Source organism: Balaenoptera ricei, chromosome 12 (genome assembly GCF_028023285.1).
Source record: "Balaenoptera ricei isolate mBalRic1 chromosome 12, mBalRic1.hap2, whole genome shotgun sequence".
NCBI classification, from domain to species: Eukaryota; Metazoa; Chordata; class Mammalia; order Artiodactyla; family Balaenopteridae; genus Balaenoptera; species Balaenoptera ricei.
Window position 1 is genome coordinate 62,330,933 of NC_082650.1, and position 18,091 is coordinate 62,349,023.

At 34.9% G+C, this 18,091-nt stretch overlaps 1 protein-coding gene across 1 annotated transcript in view; it reads right to left on the reverse strand.

Annotated features, from left to right (window-relative positions):
* Positions 1-3,557: 3,557 nt before the first annotated feature.
* Positions 3,558-18,091, reverse strand: part of UFL1 (UFM1 specific ligase 1) — a 60,772-nt gene continuing 46,238 nt past the window's right edge. Inside the window, exons 12-19 of the mRNA XM_059941561.1 lie at positions 15,329-15,445; positions 12,203-12,320; positions 10,889-11,055; positions 10,675-10,805; positions 8,548-8,628; positions 8,154-8,239; positions 7,410-7,590; positions 3,558-5,509 (exon numbers count right to left, since the gene is read on the reverse strand). Of these exons, the coding sequence (XP_059797544.1) occupies positions 5,291-5,509; positions 7,410-7,590; positions 8,154-8,239; positions 8,548-8,628; positions 10,675-10,805; positions 10,889-11,055; positions 12,203-12,320; positions 15,329-15,445 (1,100 nt within the window). The 3' untranslated portion in view covers positions 3,558-5,290. The remainder of the gene's footprint in view (positions 5,510-7,409; positions 7,591-8,153; positions 8,240-8,547; positions 8,629-10,674; positions 10,806-10,888; positions 11,056-12,202; positions 12,321-15,328; positions 15,446-18,091) is intronic.

Below are 18,091 nucleotides of genomic sequence, written 5' to 3' on the forward strand. Positions count from 1 at the left end.
TCAGGACTCTGTTCAGGGGGTCACCCCCAGCCTGTTCAGCTCCCCTCCCTGCAGTGCAAGACAGTTTGACTTTCTTCTCCCATAATATCCTCTGCTTGCTTCTTTCAAAACACTGTATGGAACTATAACTGTTGATTCTTGCCATCTCCTTGAAAGCAAAGCACATTTTTAAGATTTTCATTCATATTCTTTGTACTTAGCTGTCTTACAGGATGCAGGAGATTATTGAGCCAAGGATTTAAATTCACCATGTCCTCCTTTTTTTCCATCACACCCCAATGCAATCCCTTCCTTCCTGCTCTTCAAACACACATCCAGGTTAGGTCTTACTACTAATCACTGAAGAGGAACAGAGGTGCAAATAGAGACAAGCCTGGTAAAACAGATAAAACACAACACTGGGAACTTATAAAAATTTTATAATAACCTGTTGAAAGTAGTTGTTCCTTCTCTTTTTGTGTGTGATGTAAATGGAATAAACAGTTTCTGAAGGCCCAAAAGTCAGGCTTTCTTAGGTGGTTTGGAAGAGGTCTGTCCTGTGTTCTATTTTTCTAAATTAATTAATTTTATAGTTGATTTACTAAGTCATGGTAAATCAACTATAAAATTATATATATATGTAAATTACATATATATAAAATATATATATATATACATAAAATACTTTTTTCAGATTCTTTTCTATTATAGGTTATTACAAGATATTGAATATAGTTCCCTGTGCTATATAGTAGGTCCTTGTTATCTATTTTATGCATAGTAGTGTGTATATGTTTTTCCCAAAGTAACTTATCTCCCCGCTACCCCCTGCTATCCCCTCTGATAGTAACCATAAGTTTGTTTTCTATGTCTGTGAGTCTATTTCTGTTTTGTAAATAAGTTCATTTATATAATTTTTTAGATTTTTTAGATTCCACATAAGCAATAATTATATGTCTCTCTGATTATCTGTATGGTAATCTCTAGGTCCATCCATGTTGCTGCAAATGGTATTTCATGCTTTTTAGTGGCTGAGTAGTGTGTTGCATATATATACACCACATTTTTTTTTATCCATTCATCTGTTGATGGACATTTAGGTTTCTTCTATGTCTTGGTTATTGTAAACAGTGCTGCTATGAACACTGGGATGCATGTATCCTTTTGAATTAGTTTTCACCTTTTCAGGATGTATGCCCAGGAGTTGGATTGCTGGATCATATGGCAACTCTATTTTCAGTTTTTAAAGAAACCTCCATACTGTTCTCCATAGTGGCTGCACCGATTTACATTCCCACCAACAGTGTAGGAGGGTTCCCTTTTCTCCATACTCTCTCCAGCATTTATTACTTGTAGACTTTTTGATGCTGGCCACTCTGACCAGTGTGAGGTGATAACTCGTTGTAGTTTTGATTTGCAGTTCTCTTAATAGTGATGTTGAACGTCTTTTCATGTACCTGTTGGCTATCTGTATGTCTTCTTTGGAGAAATGCCTATTTAGATCTTCTGCTCATTTTTTTTTTATTGGGTTGTTTGTTTTTTGATATTGAGCTGTATAAGCTGTATATTTTGGAAATTAATCCCATCTGTAGCATTGTTTGCAAATATTTTCTTCCATTCAGCAGGCTGTCTTTTCATTTTGTTTATGGTTTCCTTTGCTGTGCAAAAGCTTTTAAGTTTAATTAGGTCCCATTAAAAAATTTTTGCCTTTGTTTCCATTACTCTAGGAGACAGATCCAAAAATATATTGTTGTAATTTACGTCAGAGTGTTCTGCCTATGTTTTCCTCTATACGTTTTATAGTATCCAGTCTTATGTTTAGGTCTTTAATCCATTTTGAGTCTATTTTTGTGTATGCTGTTAGAGAACATTCTAATTTCATTCTTTCACATGTAGCTGTCCAGTTTTCCCAACACCACTTATTGAAGAGACTGTCATCTCTCTGTTGTATAATTTTGTCTCCTTTGTTGTAGATTAATTGACTATAAACATGTGGGTTTATTTCTGGGCTCTCTATCCTGTTCCACTGATCTATGTGTCTGTTTTTGTGCCAATACCGTACTTTTCTGATTACTGTACCTTTATAGTATAGTCTGAAGTTGGGGAGCATGATTCCTCCAGCTCTGTTCTTCTTTCCCAAGATTATTTTGGCTATTTGAGGTCTTTTGTGTTTCTGTACAAATTAAAAATTTTTTTGTTCCAGTTCTGTGAAAAATGCCATTGGTAATTTGATAGGGATTACACTAAATCTGTAAAATGCCTTGGGTAGTATGGTCATTTTAACAATATTGATTCTTCTAATCCAAGAACACGGTATCTCTTTCCATCTGTTTGTGTGGGCTTCAATTTCTTTCATCAGTGTCTTAGTTTTCAGAGCACAGGTCTTTTGCAGGTAAGTTTATTCCTAGGTATATTATTCTTTTTAATGCAATGGTAAATGGGATTGTTTCCTTAACTTCTTTCTGGTATTTCATTGTTAGAAATGTAATGGATTTCTGCATATTAGTTTTGTATCCTGCAACTTTACCGAATTCATTGATGAGTTCTAGTAGTTTTCTGGTAGCATCTTTAGGATTTTCTATGTATTATAATATCATGTCATCTGCAAACAGTGACAGTTTTACTTCTTCCTTTCCAATCTGGATTTTTTTTCTTCTCTGATTGCTGTGGAGTCCTGGGTTCTATTTATTCTCCTGTTGGCTTGGTGTGGCCTTCAAAGTGGAGCAACTTGAGTGAGTCTGTAGATCATTTTAACAGCCACTTTAATAGTGCACCTAGGTTCTGTGGAAAATGTACATCCCAGAGCTTATAAATGTGTTTTTCTTTCATCTCCCATGTACACTGGGTCAGAGACTTCATTGGTATTAGTCAAAGAAAGAAAGCAAACCTTCCATCGTCCCCACCCCCTATCCAACTCACATAAGTTAGCTCTTGATAGAAAAAAAATCCCATTTGGCCATGGGTCAAGTGGACTTTCTGAGGAAGGAATGAACCGTTTCTTCACACACTCTTCTTCAGCTCACTGTTGCACTTTGACCTCATCCTTGGTGCTTCATGGTCTGACTAAAGTATCAATACATTCTCCAAAAAGTTCAAGATGATTCTACATTCAGGTTAAGCAATTTCTACATTTATTGTTCTAATTTAGCATTAAGGTCTTTTTGAAAAATATACTAATTTTGGTAAGATGTACCACTCTTCACTGAATCTGATGGTCAGAAGTGAGTTTCCTTTGACTATTCAAAAACACATGGTCTGGAGATGGAACACATGAATGTGAATACCTGAGCACATTATTCAAATATCTCTACCATTATCTGCAACAGTAGAAAGTAGCAGATGAGAGTTTAGCTACACATTTGCTGAAAACTAGCTAACTGAAAGTGATTTACTGAGGTGAAATGGTTCCCGAAATGGCAAACTTTCAAGGAATGAAAGAGGACTATGGAATTATTTTTGTGTAAGAAAAATATAACAAAATCCTTTAAAAATGTTCAGAATAGAATTTAAAAATGTAAATACATATATGTATCAATTAATCCTAGTAATTACAATAACAAGCTTCAAAGTACATAAAATTTAACAGAAACAACAGACTTTATTTTAAATAACATTCTTAAATCTGCCCATTAAGATCATAGTAAACATGGAACAACTTTTATTAATGAAATTAGATTTATAATATGATATCAGCTAAATAATTTTATTTACAAAAAAATAAAAACTGCTCTTATTTACTGTGGAAAAATGATAAATGAAAAAAATTTAATGCAAACAAAATAAGACAGAATATTTTATTTGCTTCATTGTCTCTTCTATTTTTATTTATTTTCACAAATTAAGAAAGTCATAATGCTTTTATTTGCTTCATTGTCTATGATCTAGTTTGACTCAAATGTGGATTACTTTGGTATCTCTTGAAACATAAATGGTAAGGTCCTTAAAGACTGAATAAAAAATCAGGTTGGGTGTTCAGTATTTTGGAAGTTGAATCAACAAACTAACTGGAATTTGTGTTCACAGAGGATTTGTCATTTTTCTTCCTTTGCCCTTATGAAAATACATTAATAGAAAATTAGCAATGGAAAATATTTTTTAGTTTGTTACATTCCTATCAACTTTGCTTAGCAAATTATATTTTTTGCAATCAATATTAATACTTTGTCTAGAATTAGTGTAGAGGTAGACCAATCTTTGTATTCAAACATTTTCAAAAATAGTTTTAAATGCCATGTAAGGTATTATATAAAATAGTATTTTTAAAAAATATTTGAGATTTAATTTACTATTATATTTTAAATAAGTTCCTCTTTTATATACAATAAATTGTTGCCTGAAACTCATCTGATTGAAATGATTACTCCAAGGAACTATTTTAGTCTTTTAACTACTACTAATCTTTACAGAACAAGAACACCTATTTTTTAATAAGCGTTTCTATTTTGAAAAAAAAAGTTCTAATGATTTAAATGCACTTATAGATCCCCTACAACAAAGTATTAGGTGATGGTGACTATTAATATAAAAAATGAAATTCAGAAATGCAAACTGGGTTAAAGAAAACTATATTAAATTTTTAGTTATTACAATGTTAAAATTACAATGTTAAAATGTGACTTACACCTATCAGTAGTAAATTATATTTTTTCTCTCACTCTTGTTAGCATCTTACTTTAGAATAGAGCACAGCAGTGCATGGGCTCCTCGGGTGTTCTTCTTCTGCACCTGTAAACACATCCCTGAAGCTCCCAGCCACATAAAAGTTCACTCTTGTGGGGGAGATGAGAGGCCCTCTATCTGCCAGAAATAAGAGCGAGGGCTTAGTAATAAAAAAATATTTTGCAAGTTTCTGTATTTTAGGTTTGAACCATTCTCTATTAATTTTAAAGTAAAATACACTATTTTCAACACCAAAAAAAAAAAACTGCATTTTAAGTTTCTGCTTAATATGTGTAAATTTACACATGTCACTTGAAATCCAATAAAACAACTGAGTCCTTTCCTAGAGATAAAAGATAGCAGAAAATTTATTCTTCATTCAGCATCTAGAAAGAAAATAAACCTTAAATGTATAATTTTTAGAATAATGTGAAAAAGAAATCTTCCACTGAGAACCCAATTTACAAAAATTCACATCTTTATAAGATTTACAATGAATACAACACTACTGTTTTAACTGAATTGTGAGTGTGGGAAGTGTTATTGGGTGGGGGATTCTGAACTGTGAAATGTGTATTTTTTTTGTAACCACTCACCTTTAACTTTGGGGAAAAATGTTTACTATATGACAACATTAAGTAAATTAAAATCATTACTCTTCTGTCACTGATGATTTCCTGGATTTGACAACAAGGTCTTTAATGGATGAAGAAAGTTCTTGAAGCTCTTTACGAGTCATACTGATGATATCTTCTTGTTCTTTGTCTAATTCATCACTCAAGGGATCTTCTCCCTGCCCAGTCTTCTTATTTTGACTGACTAAATGCTTTATAACCAAACCTTGATACTTTACTAAAAGAGTATGTTGAACCTGTGAAAAGAGGAGAAAAGTTAACAAACATGATTTAATTTTCTGTGGAACAAAGTATTGGGTTGGCCAAAAGGTTCCTTCAGTTTTTAAAGTAAAAATGAAAGACATTTTTCGTTTTCACCAGGAACTTTATTGAACAACATATTCATTGTTTTGTTCCACTACTTTCTGCCATTTTTCAGGCAGCTTCATAATTCCACCTTCCCAAAAATTTTGTTTCTTTTTGAGCACAGAAATGTTCCAGGTGCCTTTTACAGTCTTCCAGGGAACTGAAGTTTTTTCCATTAAGAGAATTGTGTGAAGACTGAAATAAATGGAAGTCCGAAGGTGTGATGTCTGGTGAATACAGCGGATGAATCAGAACTTCCCAGCCAAGTTGTAATAGTTTTTGCCTGGTCATCAAAGAAACATGCAGTCTTGCGTTATCCTGATGGAAGGTTATGTGTTTTCCGTTGACTAATTCCGGATGCTTTTCGTCTAGTGCTGCTTTCAGTTGGTCTCTTTGGGAGTACTTGTTGGAATTAGTCATTTGGTTTTCTGGAAAAAGCTCATAATAGAGGACTCCCTTCCAATCTCACCATATACACAACATCACTTTCTCTGGATGAAGACCTGCCTTTGGTGTGGTTGATGGTGGTTCATTTCGCTTGCTCCATGATCTCTTCCGTTCCACATTATTGTACAGTATCCACTTTTCATTGCTCATCATAATTTTTAAAATTGGAACATTTTCGTTAACAGTTCAGTAGAGAATCATGGGCGGAAATACTGTCAAGAAGGTTTTTTTCGCTTAACTTACGTGGAACCCAAACATCAAAGCGATGAACATAACCAAGCTGGTGCAAATGATGAAAAAGGCTTAATTTGGATATTTTGAGTATGTTGGCTATCTCCTGCATGGTATAATGTTGATTGTTCTCAATTAATGTCTCGATTTGATTGCTATCAACTTCAACTGGTCTACCGACTGTGGAGCATTGTCCAGCGAGAAATCCCCAGCACAAAACTTCACAAACCACTTTTGACACGTTCAATCAGTCACAGCACCTTCTCCATACACTGCACAAATCTTTTTGTGTGTTTCGGTTGTGTTTTTACCTTTCTTGAAATAATAAAGCATAATATGCTGAAATGTTGCTTTTTTTCTCCCATCTTCAATATTAAAATGGCTACACAAAAATTCACCAATTTTGATGTTTTTTTTTTTTTAACAGCACACTGACATGACAGCTGTCATAATACAATCTAACAAACTGTTTCAAATAAAGTTAAAGACAACTGACTGCTCCTGGAGCCATCTTATGGAAAAAACCAAAGGAACTTTTTGGCCAACCCAATACATTGACGGTTTTCATCTTTACAAATTACTGACCATATAGAATTAGAAGCTGAACAAGGTCCTTGCTCTCAAGGAATTTACAGTTCGGGGGAGATAAAACATGAACACAGATCATTTTAATGTAAGTTGACTGAGCTAGCTTCTATCACCAAAGATACAGTCAAAGTGATATGGAAGTTCAAAGAAGCCAATTTACCTTTAGCTGAAGAGTTTCTCAGATGAATTTGTGCAGGATAAGACTTTTTGAGCTGGTCCTTAAAGGACAGGTTAAACCTGCATAAACTGAAATGGAAGACTGAACATTATTATTTCTCTTCCAAAAGCTTAATTTCCAGATTCAGAATATTCCTTACCATGGATCTTACAGGATCCTAAAAGATTCCTGAGCTATGCTGAGTTTTAAAAACTAACCTCCTTATTCACTGTTTCCATTCTTGGAAGCAGGAAGATGATGTTAATATGTTTTGTTGTCTTAGTGTTCACAATGATTCACATCTATCCATTCAAAATATTCAGAATCTAAAAGCTATAAAAGTTTCAAGTGCACTGAAAATGTAATACCTCTGGAATTTTAGTATTCAGAAAAGCAATGATCTGCGGAACACATCTTCCAGGTGCATGGAGCATGCTGTGGGTTGAGAACTGAAACAACAGAACCGATGTGAGATGCAGAATAAGAGCAGGGTCTTCTGTGACTTTTAGCTGTTCAGCCAGTGCTTGTCGATGCTGGAACAGTATCTGCCTAAACAAAAATAAAATAACATAAATACATTATCATAGTTTAACAAGTTCTCACCAACTTCAGTTCTTCTGTTTTCATTTTTAGCATCTCTAGTTTAATTAATCTAGTTCCATGAAAATTTTAAAGGACCTTTTAGGGGATACAGACACACATAATCCTAAACAGGCATGGACAAACTAATATGCTAGAAAATGACAGAAAAACATATATAAATATATAAATATATAAATATATAAATATATATATATATATATATATATATATGTAGCAGGGATACTCAAAGTATGCTTTTTATTTTGAATTGTTGGGGATCAAACAGATGTGCACTGGATTAAATAAGCTTTCCTATAAAGGTCTTAAAGCTAATAAGTTCCCAGGCTTGATCAACTATGGGATTAACAACTCTGCTACCTTATTCTATTGGGTCAGAGAGAGACACCCAAGGATATGAAGACTGACTATGACTGAAGGTCTACAGCCATTTAGACACAACAGTTCTCTATGCAAGATTCAGATAGACTCCAATTTCAGATACGAAATCTCAGACATTAATTCAATGTTACCTTTCCCTTTTTTTGTCTCCCCTTTTCACCATAATATCACAAGCTTCTGCTGCAGAATCCAGACAAGAAAGAAAGTCTTCTATGCTCTGAAAAGGTATTTAATACCATGATTTACTTTTATAAAACAGGTTGCCTAAAGAAAAGCAGTCGTTTAATAACGTTTTATAATTTTACACTCTGGATACAATTTTTAAAAAGGTCATTTTGTCATGAAGTTTGAAACTGTGATTTAGGACTAGAGGGTAAAATGCCCCCAGCTTGGTCTCTTCCTTCAACTGCCAAAGAGGTGTCTGAGTGCAGGATAATAGGTTTAGATTTAGTTTTCAGTTATTCTGTCTATTCAAAGATCACAAATTCTAGCCCAAATATCTAAATAGAATAAAACTTCACTTACCTTTTCATTCAGAGAGCTATGGAGTTTTGTGAGAGCTACTTTAGTTTCTTCTGATAATTTACTTAGAATTTTTTTTCTTACCTATAGGGCAAAAGAAATTCCTTTGGAATGGTGTCTTTGACATGTACTGGATATAAGTTTAAACAAAGCAAAACAAAAAATGAGTATTTACTATTGTAACAGAATGCTGAGTGAAATTTATCTTTGTTCTTAAATTTTAGACCACAAACTAGGAATAAAAATATGCTAAAACACTCTAAAATCAGAATGCTAGTCAACAGTCAGTCAAAGACGCTAGATGCAGCCCCTACTCCTCCCATCTGCTCTAGCAGTATAAGAAGAATGAGAGACAGAGAGCGCATGAGTGAATGAGCACCTACACACCATTCATCGTGCAAGAAAAAGAGAATTTGGGGTAAGAGGCTGCTCCCTCTTTTTTCTATTGTGGTGGGAAGAGTGTTTTTCTCTAAGGCCAAGTGAGGGGGCCCCACTCATAAAGATCCAGAAGGCCATGAAGGTCCAGGATGCCTATAAGTGAGGGGACCTGAAGCACAGAAGGATGGATGCTTGTTATACTGTCTGGTGTGTGGGACCTTTTCAGCACCCCTCTTCACACAGCTGTGCTTTGTGAAGTTTGGTGGCATTCTTGACCAGAGTCTTAGGGCTCCTTCTAGTGCAAAATTTCTGGAGGAGGCCTTATTGGAATGGCTTGGCCAGCAGGCCCTGAAAATTACAGTATGTCTTAGAAGATTGGACCAACCTATTGACTCCTACCCCATGCTACAGCAATCCTCCTGTGGCCCTTAAAGGGCATGGGAATGACCCCAGGTACTTCCCACAGCAGAGGCTGGCATGCAGGCAGGTACATGGAACTAGCCAAGCAGTTGAGAATCACTGCTCAAGGCGAAGAATGGGAGGGGAACAGTACCTTGCCAGGGTAGGAGGGAGAGATAAATGGACCTTTATCTGGAGGTTTAGGGGGAGTCCTTGCTATGAGAAGGAGTCACATGATACTAAAAACATCCCCACAAAACAACCTATCCCACCTATGCAACAAAGACACATCACGAGAAGTCACAAGCATTAGACTGATTTGGTTTGACCTAGATCAATGCCAGTGATATGCAGTCAGTCTTATGAAGGCACTGTTGTCTCTTTCATTCTTCCTAAATCTCCAACCTTAAGTAGATCTAGGGTGAGGAAGAAGAGGAGGAGGAGTCCTAGGGATAGGCCATACCTTTCCTCATGTAGGCAACTGGGAGCCATAGCTCCACCTAACATTGCAAGAAGGGAAGAGATGAGCTTTGAATTTGAGATTAGAGTTTAAGAAAATGAACTGGAATTAGTCTAAATAAATGAGATGGTGTCACGAAATGAAAATGACTGCAAAGTAAGAACACTGATAAGGGACTTGCAACTCAGCAGGAAAAAGGGATGTGACGTAACAATAATCAGGAAGAAATAAAATAGCTGATTCCAAAGTAACTAAGCATCATTACCTTTTTTTTTTTTTCCTTGTTCTGGGTGCTTCCTGGGATTCTAAACTGTGATGCTAGCCTAGACCTTTAAGAATTTGTTAAAATTTCAGCTGCTTTACTTCCAGCTTCTATGATGGACACCTCTTCTCCCTGAAGATCTGCCTAAAGTAAGCCAGTTCATTTGTCCCGTCTCTCCATCCTACACCTCTTTGAATAGTGACCCTCACTCTTTGCAAGGCTACCTAGTGAAATTAAATCCAATCTGAGTCATCTGATGAGCTTAAAAAAAAGATTCTGTAGGCTACTCAGCTTATTTATTTACCTTTTTTCAGAGATAATACAACGTTTTCCTGTTGCTTTCTGTACAATAATAGGAAGTAGAAGGCCAAGCACACATGCTATATTTATTACAGGCATTCCCAGACACAATGACTAGTATTTCCTTACTTTTATTATTACTGTTAATAGACTGGTTATATTACCAATCCTAGTAGCAACTGTATATATATTGTACTAAACTAGAACTAAAAATCTGACAGATTTCTTCCTAAAAACTCCTTTTATTTTCCTTTTAGATGTGAGAAAATAAAACATGCTTGGATTTCAAAGCAAAACACATCAAGAGTGGCAAGAAAATCACTTAACTTACTTCACTTGTAATGGTTGCAGGATTGTCTACTGCCATCATTAATTCCGAAGCTAAGAAGTTGAAAATGAGATTAGTGACATCAGTACACACTGTCTTCAGCAAGTGCTTCGTAAGAGCAGCCTGGGTATCATCTGGAGAATAAAAGCGCTTCATTAAAATGAATGTCCAAGGACAATTATGAGAATCAATGAAAAAACAGTGTTAAGTATAATACCTGTAAAGAACTTCATCCCTTTTTCAAATAATCGAATATTATTATAAAGGTTTGAAACCTCTTCTTGCAAGTCCTTGATCGTGTGCTTCCTGCCAGTTCCAGAGGCAGAAGAAGTTGAAGACACGAATACTGAACGTACCACTTCGAGATAAGTTTTATTTAGAGGTCTGTGCATGAGATAAATATATTTAGTTTATTAAAGTGTACTGGGTTTATGTAGATAAGAAATTTTGCTTCTATGCAAATAAGGCTTTAAAAAAGATCCCTATTTTTTTAAACAAGATTAATTTGGAGAATAGTTAATAAGAATTTTCCCTCAAATTCCAGAAATTATAACTTCAATGAATTATTTTTCTCTGTTTTAAAGTACTAAAAGTTACTGCATGAAAGACAATAAAACAGTAACAAAAGCTTCAGTTCAAATTCAATTCAGAGCAGCTTTTAAAAGTTAACTTGGAGAACAGTAGCCTATACATTTGTTTCCCATCCTCAGGAATGATAACAAATTCTCAATTTCTAACGTACTATAAAAGCTATGTATTTTTAAAAAATCTTTTTATGCCCAACTCAGATTACTTTAAAAAGTTATGGCAAATGATTAATAGTAACTTTCATCTTTTTATATATGAAAAATGTAATTATGTAATGTACTCATGCACGAGAATGTTCACTTAAGTTTTTTAAAAATCTCACTACAAAAGCTGTTCTTCTAATTCAAAAATTTAGATGCACTAGGCTCCTGGATTGCATTTAGAGAAGCTTACACATAGAGACTAACTTGGGGGAAAACCATGTTAGTTAGCAGTAGTCAAGTTATACACAATTTCTTTTATTTCTGTATAAAAATAAATTTAGCCTGGCTCACTTATCAGGTAGTGCTGTCTATTTTATTCTCTTTGAGGGCAGTGTGTTACTTCATTTTCTCCCTAAAAGTGCACTGTTTAATCTCTGCCAAATAGAAGATACTCTTTTCTTCATTTTAGATGTACTTTCATGCAGTGTTTGTTAGAGACCAGCCAGTGTTCAGTGCTGGTGTTTTTCTCCCAATTAGAACTGTAAGATGAGTGAAGGAGACCACCTCCACACTCCTGCCCTGTATTTCCGACACTGCCTTGCCCAAAGCACTTAAGTGTTTGTTGAACTGTTTCTGTAAGCAAACAAAATCTGGAATTTGGTGACTAGGTTAAATTTTAAGGTTTGAAAAGAAAACACCTAAATTATATGTTTTCTATGATCTTGCTGAAAATTTTAAGTAATAACTAACTAACTCACTAAATTTCTGTTATAAAACAAAACATATGTTCTTATACTTGCTTTATTAAGTACTCAGCAAGTTCAGAAATAAACTCCTCAGGGGCATCTTGTAAATGTTTTCTTAAAAAATCTTCAATCTCATCCTGGAACATAAAAGCGATCTCTGGCTTCTTCTTTCCTGTAATAAAAATGAGCCATAGGAAAAAACAACAAAAATAAGCAACCTACAAGCAAATAAGGTTCCATTAATATATTTAATAAGATGATGGTAATTCATTTATTGCCTACCATAAAGTCTCCATTGTTAGTTTCTGTCACCAAAATCGCCAATGTCCAATAGCAATAACCAATGAAAACACTGTTAAAATAGGATATATAGTGGCATTTCTTTTGAGTAATAATTTTCTAACTTGTTTTCTACAAGTCAATCAAAAAATAATAAAGATGATTTTTTCCTCCCAAACTAACTTGGATGATGCAAATAGTTGGAAATCAAAACAACAAGTGGATAAAAAAAAATCTTTTAGGAAAGGATAATTTTTCTCTGTTGAACAATGGATACTGAGCGGAATGTCCTTCTTTATAAAAATAAATATTTAATAAAAATCCAATCATCCTTATAATTTACACAAGCTTTTCAGGAAAGGTCTTTATGATCAAGTGAACCACAACTCCAGTAGAATTAAGCTAAAAATTGTCTATTTTGGAAAGGCATGGAAGAAAAAACAACTTAAAATTTTACACCCATAATTTATTTTTGCTCTCACAAAAATAATTCTATACCAAGGAAAATTTGTATGTAATGGAAATAATTGTTAACTGTGGAAATGTCATGCCTACTCACTTACTTGGAAAAGTATGAGTTGCAAAGAAAGCTAACAATATTTCCATTACTAATTGTAAAACTATAAAAAAGTGATTATTCCCAGCTAAATTAGGTTATTGACTCTATAAGTAAAACCTTAAAAATAAAAATAGAATAGCTCAAAAATCAATTTTCACTATGCATCAAGATCTAAGTACAACTACTTATCATAGCTTTAGAGTAGATGGAAAAGCACTATCCTTTTTTTCTGAGATCTGCTATTCATTCCTGATCTCACAACAAATAGTATCTGATTTCTCCGTCTGCTTCCTGCATGCATTTTACTAGTTATTAAATTGTATTTCCTTCTAGTAATCTTTCACATAGAGTTGACTGTATATTTTAGCTGAGAACCTAACTGCATCCTCCATTTCTGAGATTACAACAGAACCCTTTTTCAAAAGCACTGAAATTACCTTTTTTTATGGGGAGAATGGTTTTACTCTTTTATAGCTCCTCTCTTATACTATACACAAAAAGAGTATCACATGCCTCATTTAACAATTACTTAGGGCTACAGATTTTAGAGAAGTATTTTCTTAAATGCTACTTCACTCCCACTCCTTGTTACATCTGGGAAAATAGGAAAATCCATTTATTAATGAAAAAGTAAAACTCACACAGAATAGTCTTAATGCTAATTAAAATAAGGGTAGAGCTCATAGTTTCTAAGATACTTTTCCTTTAATTAATACTGCTTTATGTATGTTGAGAACAGTAGCCATTGTTACCTATCTTAGACTACTTTAGACAGATCTTAAGCAATTGTTCTGTTACAGGTAGCAGCACATTAACATCTGAAGCCTTGTCACTTGACCCTTATATCTCCCAAGCCCATACATAATAAATTCTGTGGAAGAGGTAAAAGAAAATGTCAAATCATCATCAAGTTTTTTTTTTTTTTTGGTGGGGAAAATGAGGAGGGGAGGTATCATAGTTTCATTAATTTTTTAAAAACAGAAACATATTAAAAAAATCATAATTTTATTTAGAAAAGCAAAGATGTCTCTTGCTAACTTAACCATACCAAACACTAACAAGTCTAGACAAAGAAAGATGCATATACTTAATTCTCCTGCTTAGATAGAAGCAACCAACCAATTAGGTGTTACCATAAAAATTAAATATGCATGAAATTAATGAAATTAATGTTTTCTACTTAACTTTGTAGAGATTCACTATTCATAAAATATTCTAATTTCTTTTGCATGGAAGTTGGGAGACCATAACAATCTGTGCAAGCCAAAACTGCAAAGTGTTCTTAATAAACAATGGGAAAATTTACGATTGTTCTGTAACCTTTTAAAAATGTGCAAACATTCAAAGCTCTTACTGTTGGTTATAAATGTATAGGGAAATGAAAAATAAGACTAATAGTTCTAGTTTAGTACACTGTAATTTAGCACATCAGAAACACTGAGAATGGAAATGTTTTATTTCTTTGTAAAACACTCATCAAGAATAGTATGAACAGGGCTTGCCTTCTCATCCAGTAACTTAAAATACAGAGGAAGCATCTTTTCTATGCCTGGGCAAGTTGTCATATTCCTTATTAAACTCTGGATCAGCTTCCAACATTTTATCCTTTGCCCTTTCAGCATTGTGCAACATCTCTGAGAATTCCTTTAATGTGAAGCTTTTTGCCAACTTCACATCCTCTAAGACATTTTTATCCTTTTCGTCACAACCATTTCCCTTATTTCCGCCTTTACCAAGTTTCTCTGACTGCGCAGCTAGAGTCTCTTGAACAGAGGCAATGCCAACATTCCCATGGTCAGGCATTTCTTTTATAACTCCATTTATTCTTGATTCATATTTTATTTCCAGGGTTACGACTTTTCCTTTGCTGCACATTTATCTTTGTTGGCCAATTCCCGCTTTTGATTATCCATTTTTGTAAAACGTCACATGGATTTATCACTGGGGGACAAGAAGTCACCACAACTACATGCTGTGTTTTCTATGCATAAAGTGAATAAGAGCTGCACAGTGATCAGCCTCTGAAAAGCTTGGAAATGAGTGATGTGACTGTCACAGATCATGATGCACATCTGTTATTTACGTGCCGATCTGTAGACTAAGGAGCCAGCAACAAAGTTTGTACTTCAGGCAATTACTCACAGTTAATACACCCTGGTAACTGAAATATGAACTGTGTTGTTGGGACTCTGGTGTTATTTAACTAACTGTGAAATCTGTGCTCACTGAAACTCTGCAAAGCAAGGACTTCTTTAAGCATAGACACCTAAGTGTATGCATCTTAAGAAAATGTTAAAAAAAAATCATGCACATACAAAGGAAGAGTGAAATAAGCTACACACCTGTGTGAGATGACTCATCATCACTGTTGTCATCTTTTCGCCCTCTCTTCTTGATTTTTTTAATTCTGTACTCTCTGGCATTGCCGCCACCTCCTCCTCTCACACTTCCACTGCCCTCTGGTGGAAAACGACATTAGTTAGTATTACCTAACTAAATACTGTTTTTAGAAATAATGACAATATATTGTTGTACTTAACTTTACAGTAGAAAAATAAAGCCAAATAACTGACCTTTCAGCCACTTTTTAAGGTTGTAGTTTCTTTATTAAAACAAGTTTTATAAACTCAATCAGTAAAAATTAATAAGTAAGATATGAAATCTCTTGAATTTGAGCAACTCACTTAGATAACCCGCATGCTCCAAATGCAGTCTCTTCCTCTTTCTCTAATGACATCTATTTTCTGCAGCTTTGATTGACTTTTTCCTGGCCGAACCCATTCCTTTACCTCCACTTCTACCTTCTTCAAAAGTGCCCTAATTTGCTTATCTCTGTTACCACAGCCTCATTAACATCCCCAACTACAGTACCTCACAAATTTGGTTTTGTCTTTTTGATTGAAAGATTATTCCCCAGGTTTACAGGAGACATCCTGACTCTCCCACCACCCAAGAAGATAACTTCTTTTTTTTTTTTTAAGAATTTTTTTTTTAAATTTATTTATTTATTTATTTATGGCTGTGCCGGGTCCTTCGCCTCCGCGCGAGGGCCCTCCCCAGTTGTGGCAAGCGGGGGCCACCCCTCATCGCGGTGCGCGGGCCTCTCACTGCCGTGGCCTCTCCCACCGGGAAGCACAGGCTCCAGACGCGCAGACCCAGCAGCCGCGGCCCACGGGCCCAGCCGCTCCGCGGCATGCGGGATCCCCCCAGACCAGGGCCCGAACCCGTGCCCCCCGCACCGGCAGGCAGACTCCCAACCACTGCACCACCAGGGAAGCCCGAAGATAACTTCTTGACAGTAGGGAGAACATCTCACTAACGTCTGCATACTTGAGGTTAAGGCAATGCTTGACACATAACAGGGGCTCAGTAAATGTTGACCACAGGGGCTTCCCTGGTGGCACAGTGGTTGAGAATCTGCCTGCCAATGCAGGGGACACGGGTTCGAGCCCTGGTCTGGGAAGATCCCACATGCCGCGGAGCAACTGGGCCCGTGAGCCACAACTACTGAGCCTGAGCGTCTGGAGCCTGTGCTCCGCAACAAGAGAGGCCGCGACAGTGAAAGGCCTGTGCACCGTGATGAAGAGTGGCCCCCACTTGCCGCAACTGGAGAAAGCCCTCGAACAGAAACGAAGACCCAATGCAGCCAAAAATAAAAATAATAAATAAATAATAAATAAAAAATTAAAAAAAAATGTTGACCATAAATATTAAATTGATTAAGTAGAAAAATACAGTTATCAATCACCTACTGGCTAAATGAAGACTAAAAAAATACGAACTACGAAACAAACTAAAACACTATAAATAAAAGTAAAATTGTTACTGAGGTATTTCTCTATTATATATTTACATTTAAAATATTCAACAAAATAGGATACTTTAGTAATGGAACTGTAACACTGAAAAATATTGAAAATACATTTCTTCATAAAAGATTCATTTTTTCAATAAAATGATTTATATAAACAAAGATCTTTTTCTAAACTCTAAGAAGAATTCCCTTAGACTTCATCATATTCTATAAGTTCTACTGCTTTCATGATAGAAAAACACAACTTTCAAAAGCACAAGTTTAAAGTGAATGTATCTTTTACATTTGGTAATAAGTTTCTTATGGGAAAGATGTTGTTTGACATTATTCCATGAACTGTAATTAAACTATTATAAAACAACAGCACTATCAGAACAAAACACCAGATGAACCTGAATTTTTATAAGGATATAAAACAGACTAGTTATACTGACATAAGTGCAATCAATTAATTAAGGTGGATTTATAATTATATCTTAAAATAACAAAATATGCATGGTTATGAATATTATTATGATTTATTGCAGTAATTTACTATGTAGTTTTCCTAGAACAGAGAAATTTCAAAATATTATTGAAAGATTTTGTAGAAAAAGGTTTTTGAAGAGGAAAGAATCTCAAAGATATAGTGAATTCCCACAGCAAATAAAGTTTTTATAACATGGGTTTAATATAGCTGTATTTAGTAATGAAATGTTGAATATCTAATTTCTTTAACCCTGATACAGCACTAATAAAATTATTCCTACTATAAAAAGTATGGAATATACATGTTAATTTCCAAATGCAAGTTACTAGTATGCCAGTGCTACCTAGGATAATTTCCAGTGACTCTAAATTAAAAGAATTAAAAAAAAATGTCCTTGGGAAATTCATTCACTCAATAAAGATTTATGGAGCACTTAAAATATTCCAAGGAGTGCTCTGAGTACTAGGGAAGAACAATAAATGAGATGGAGCAGACTCCCAAACGATAAAAGACGTCACAGTGATAAAAGTGCTGTAAAAAAAACTGGGAGGATAATCCGATGGAGAGTGACGGTGTGTGTATACTATTCTGGGTGGTTAGGGAGGCCTCTGTGAGGAACTGACATTTAAAGGTGAGCTCTTAATGACAAGAAGGAAACAGTTACTTGAAGCCTGGGAGGGAACAGCTTGTGCAAAGGCCTTGAGGTGAACACAAACTCGCAAAATTTGAGAATCAAGAAAGAAAAAAAAAGCTACTGGGGCAGGAACATAAAGAATGAGAACAGGAGATCATGAAATTAGCTTAGTTCTCACAAAATGAAAC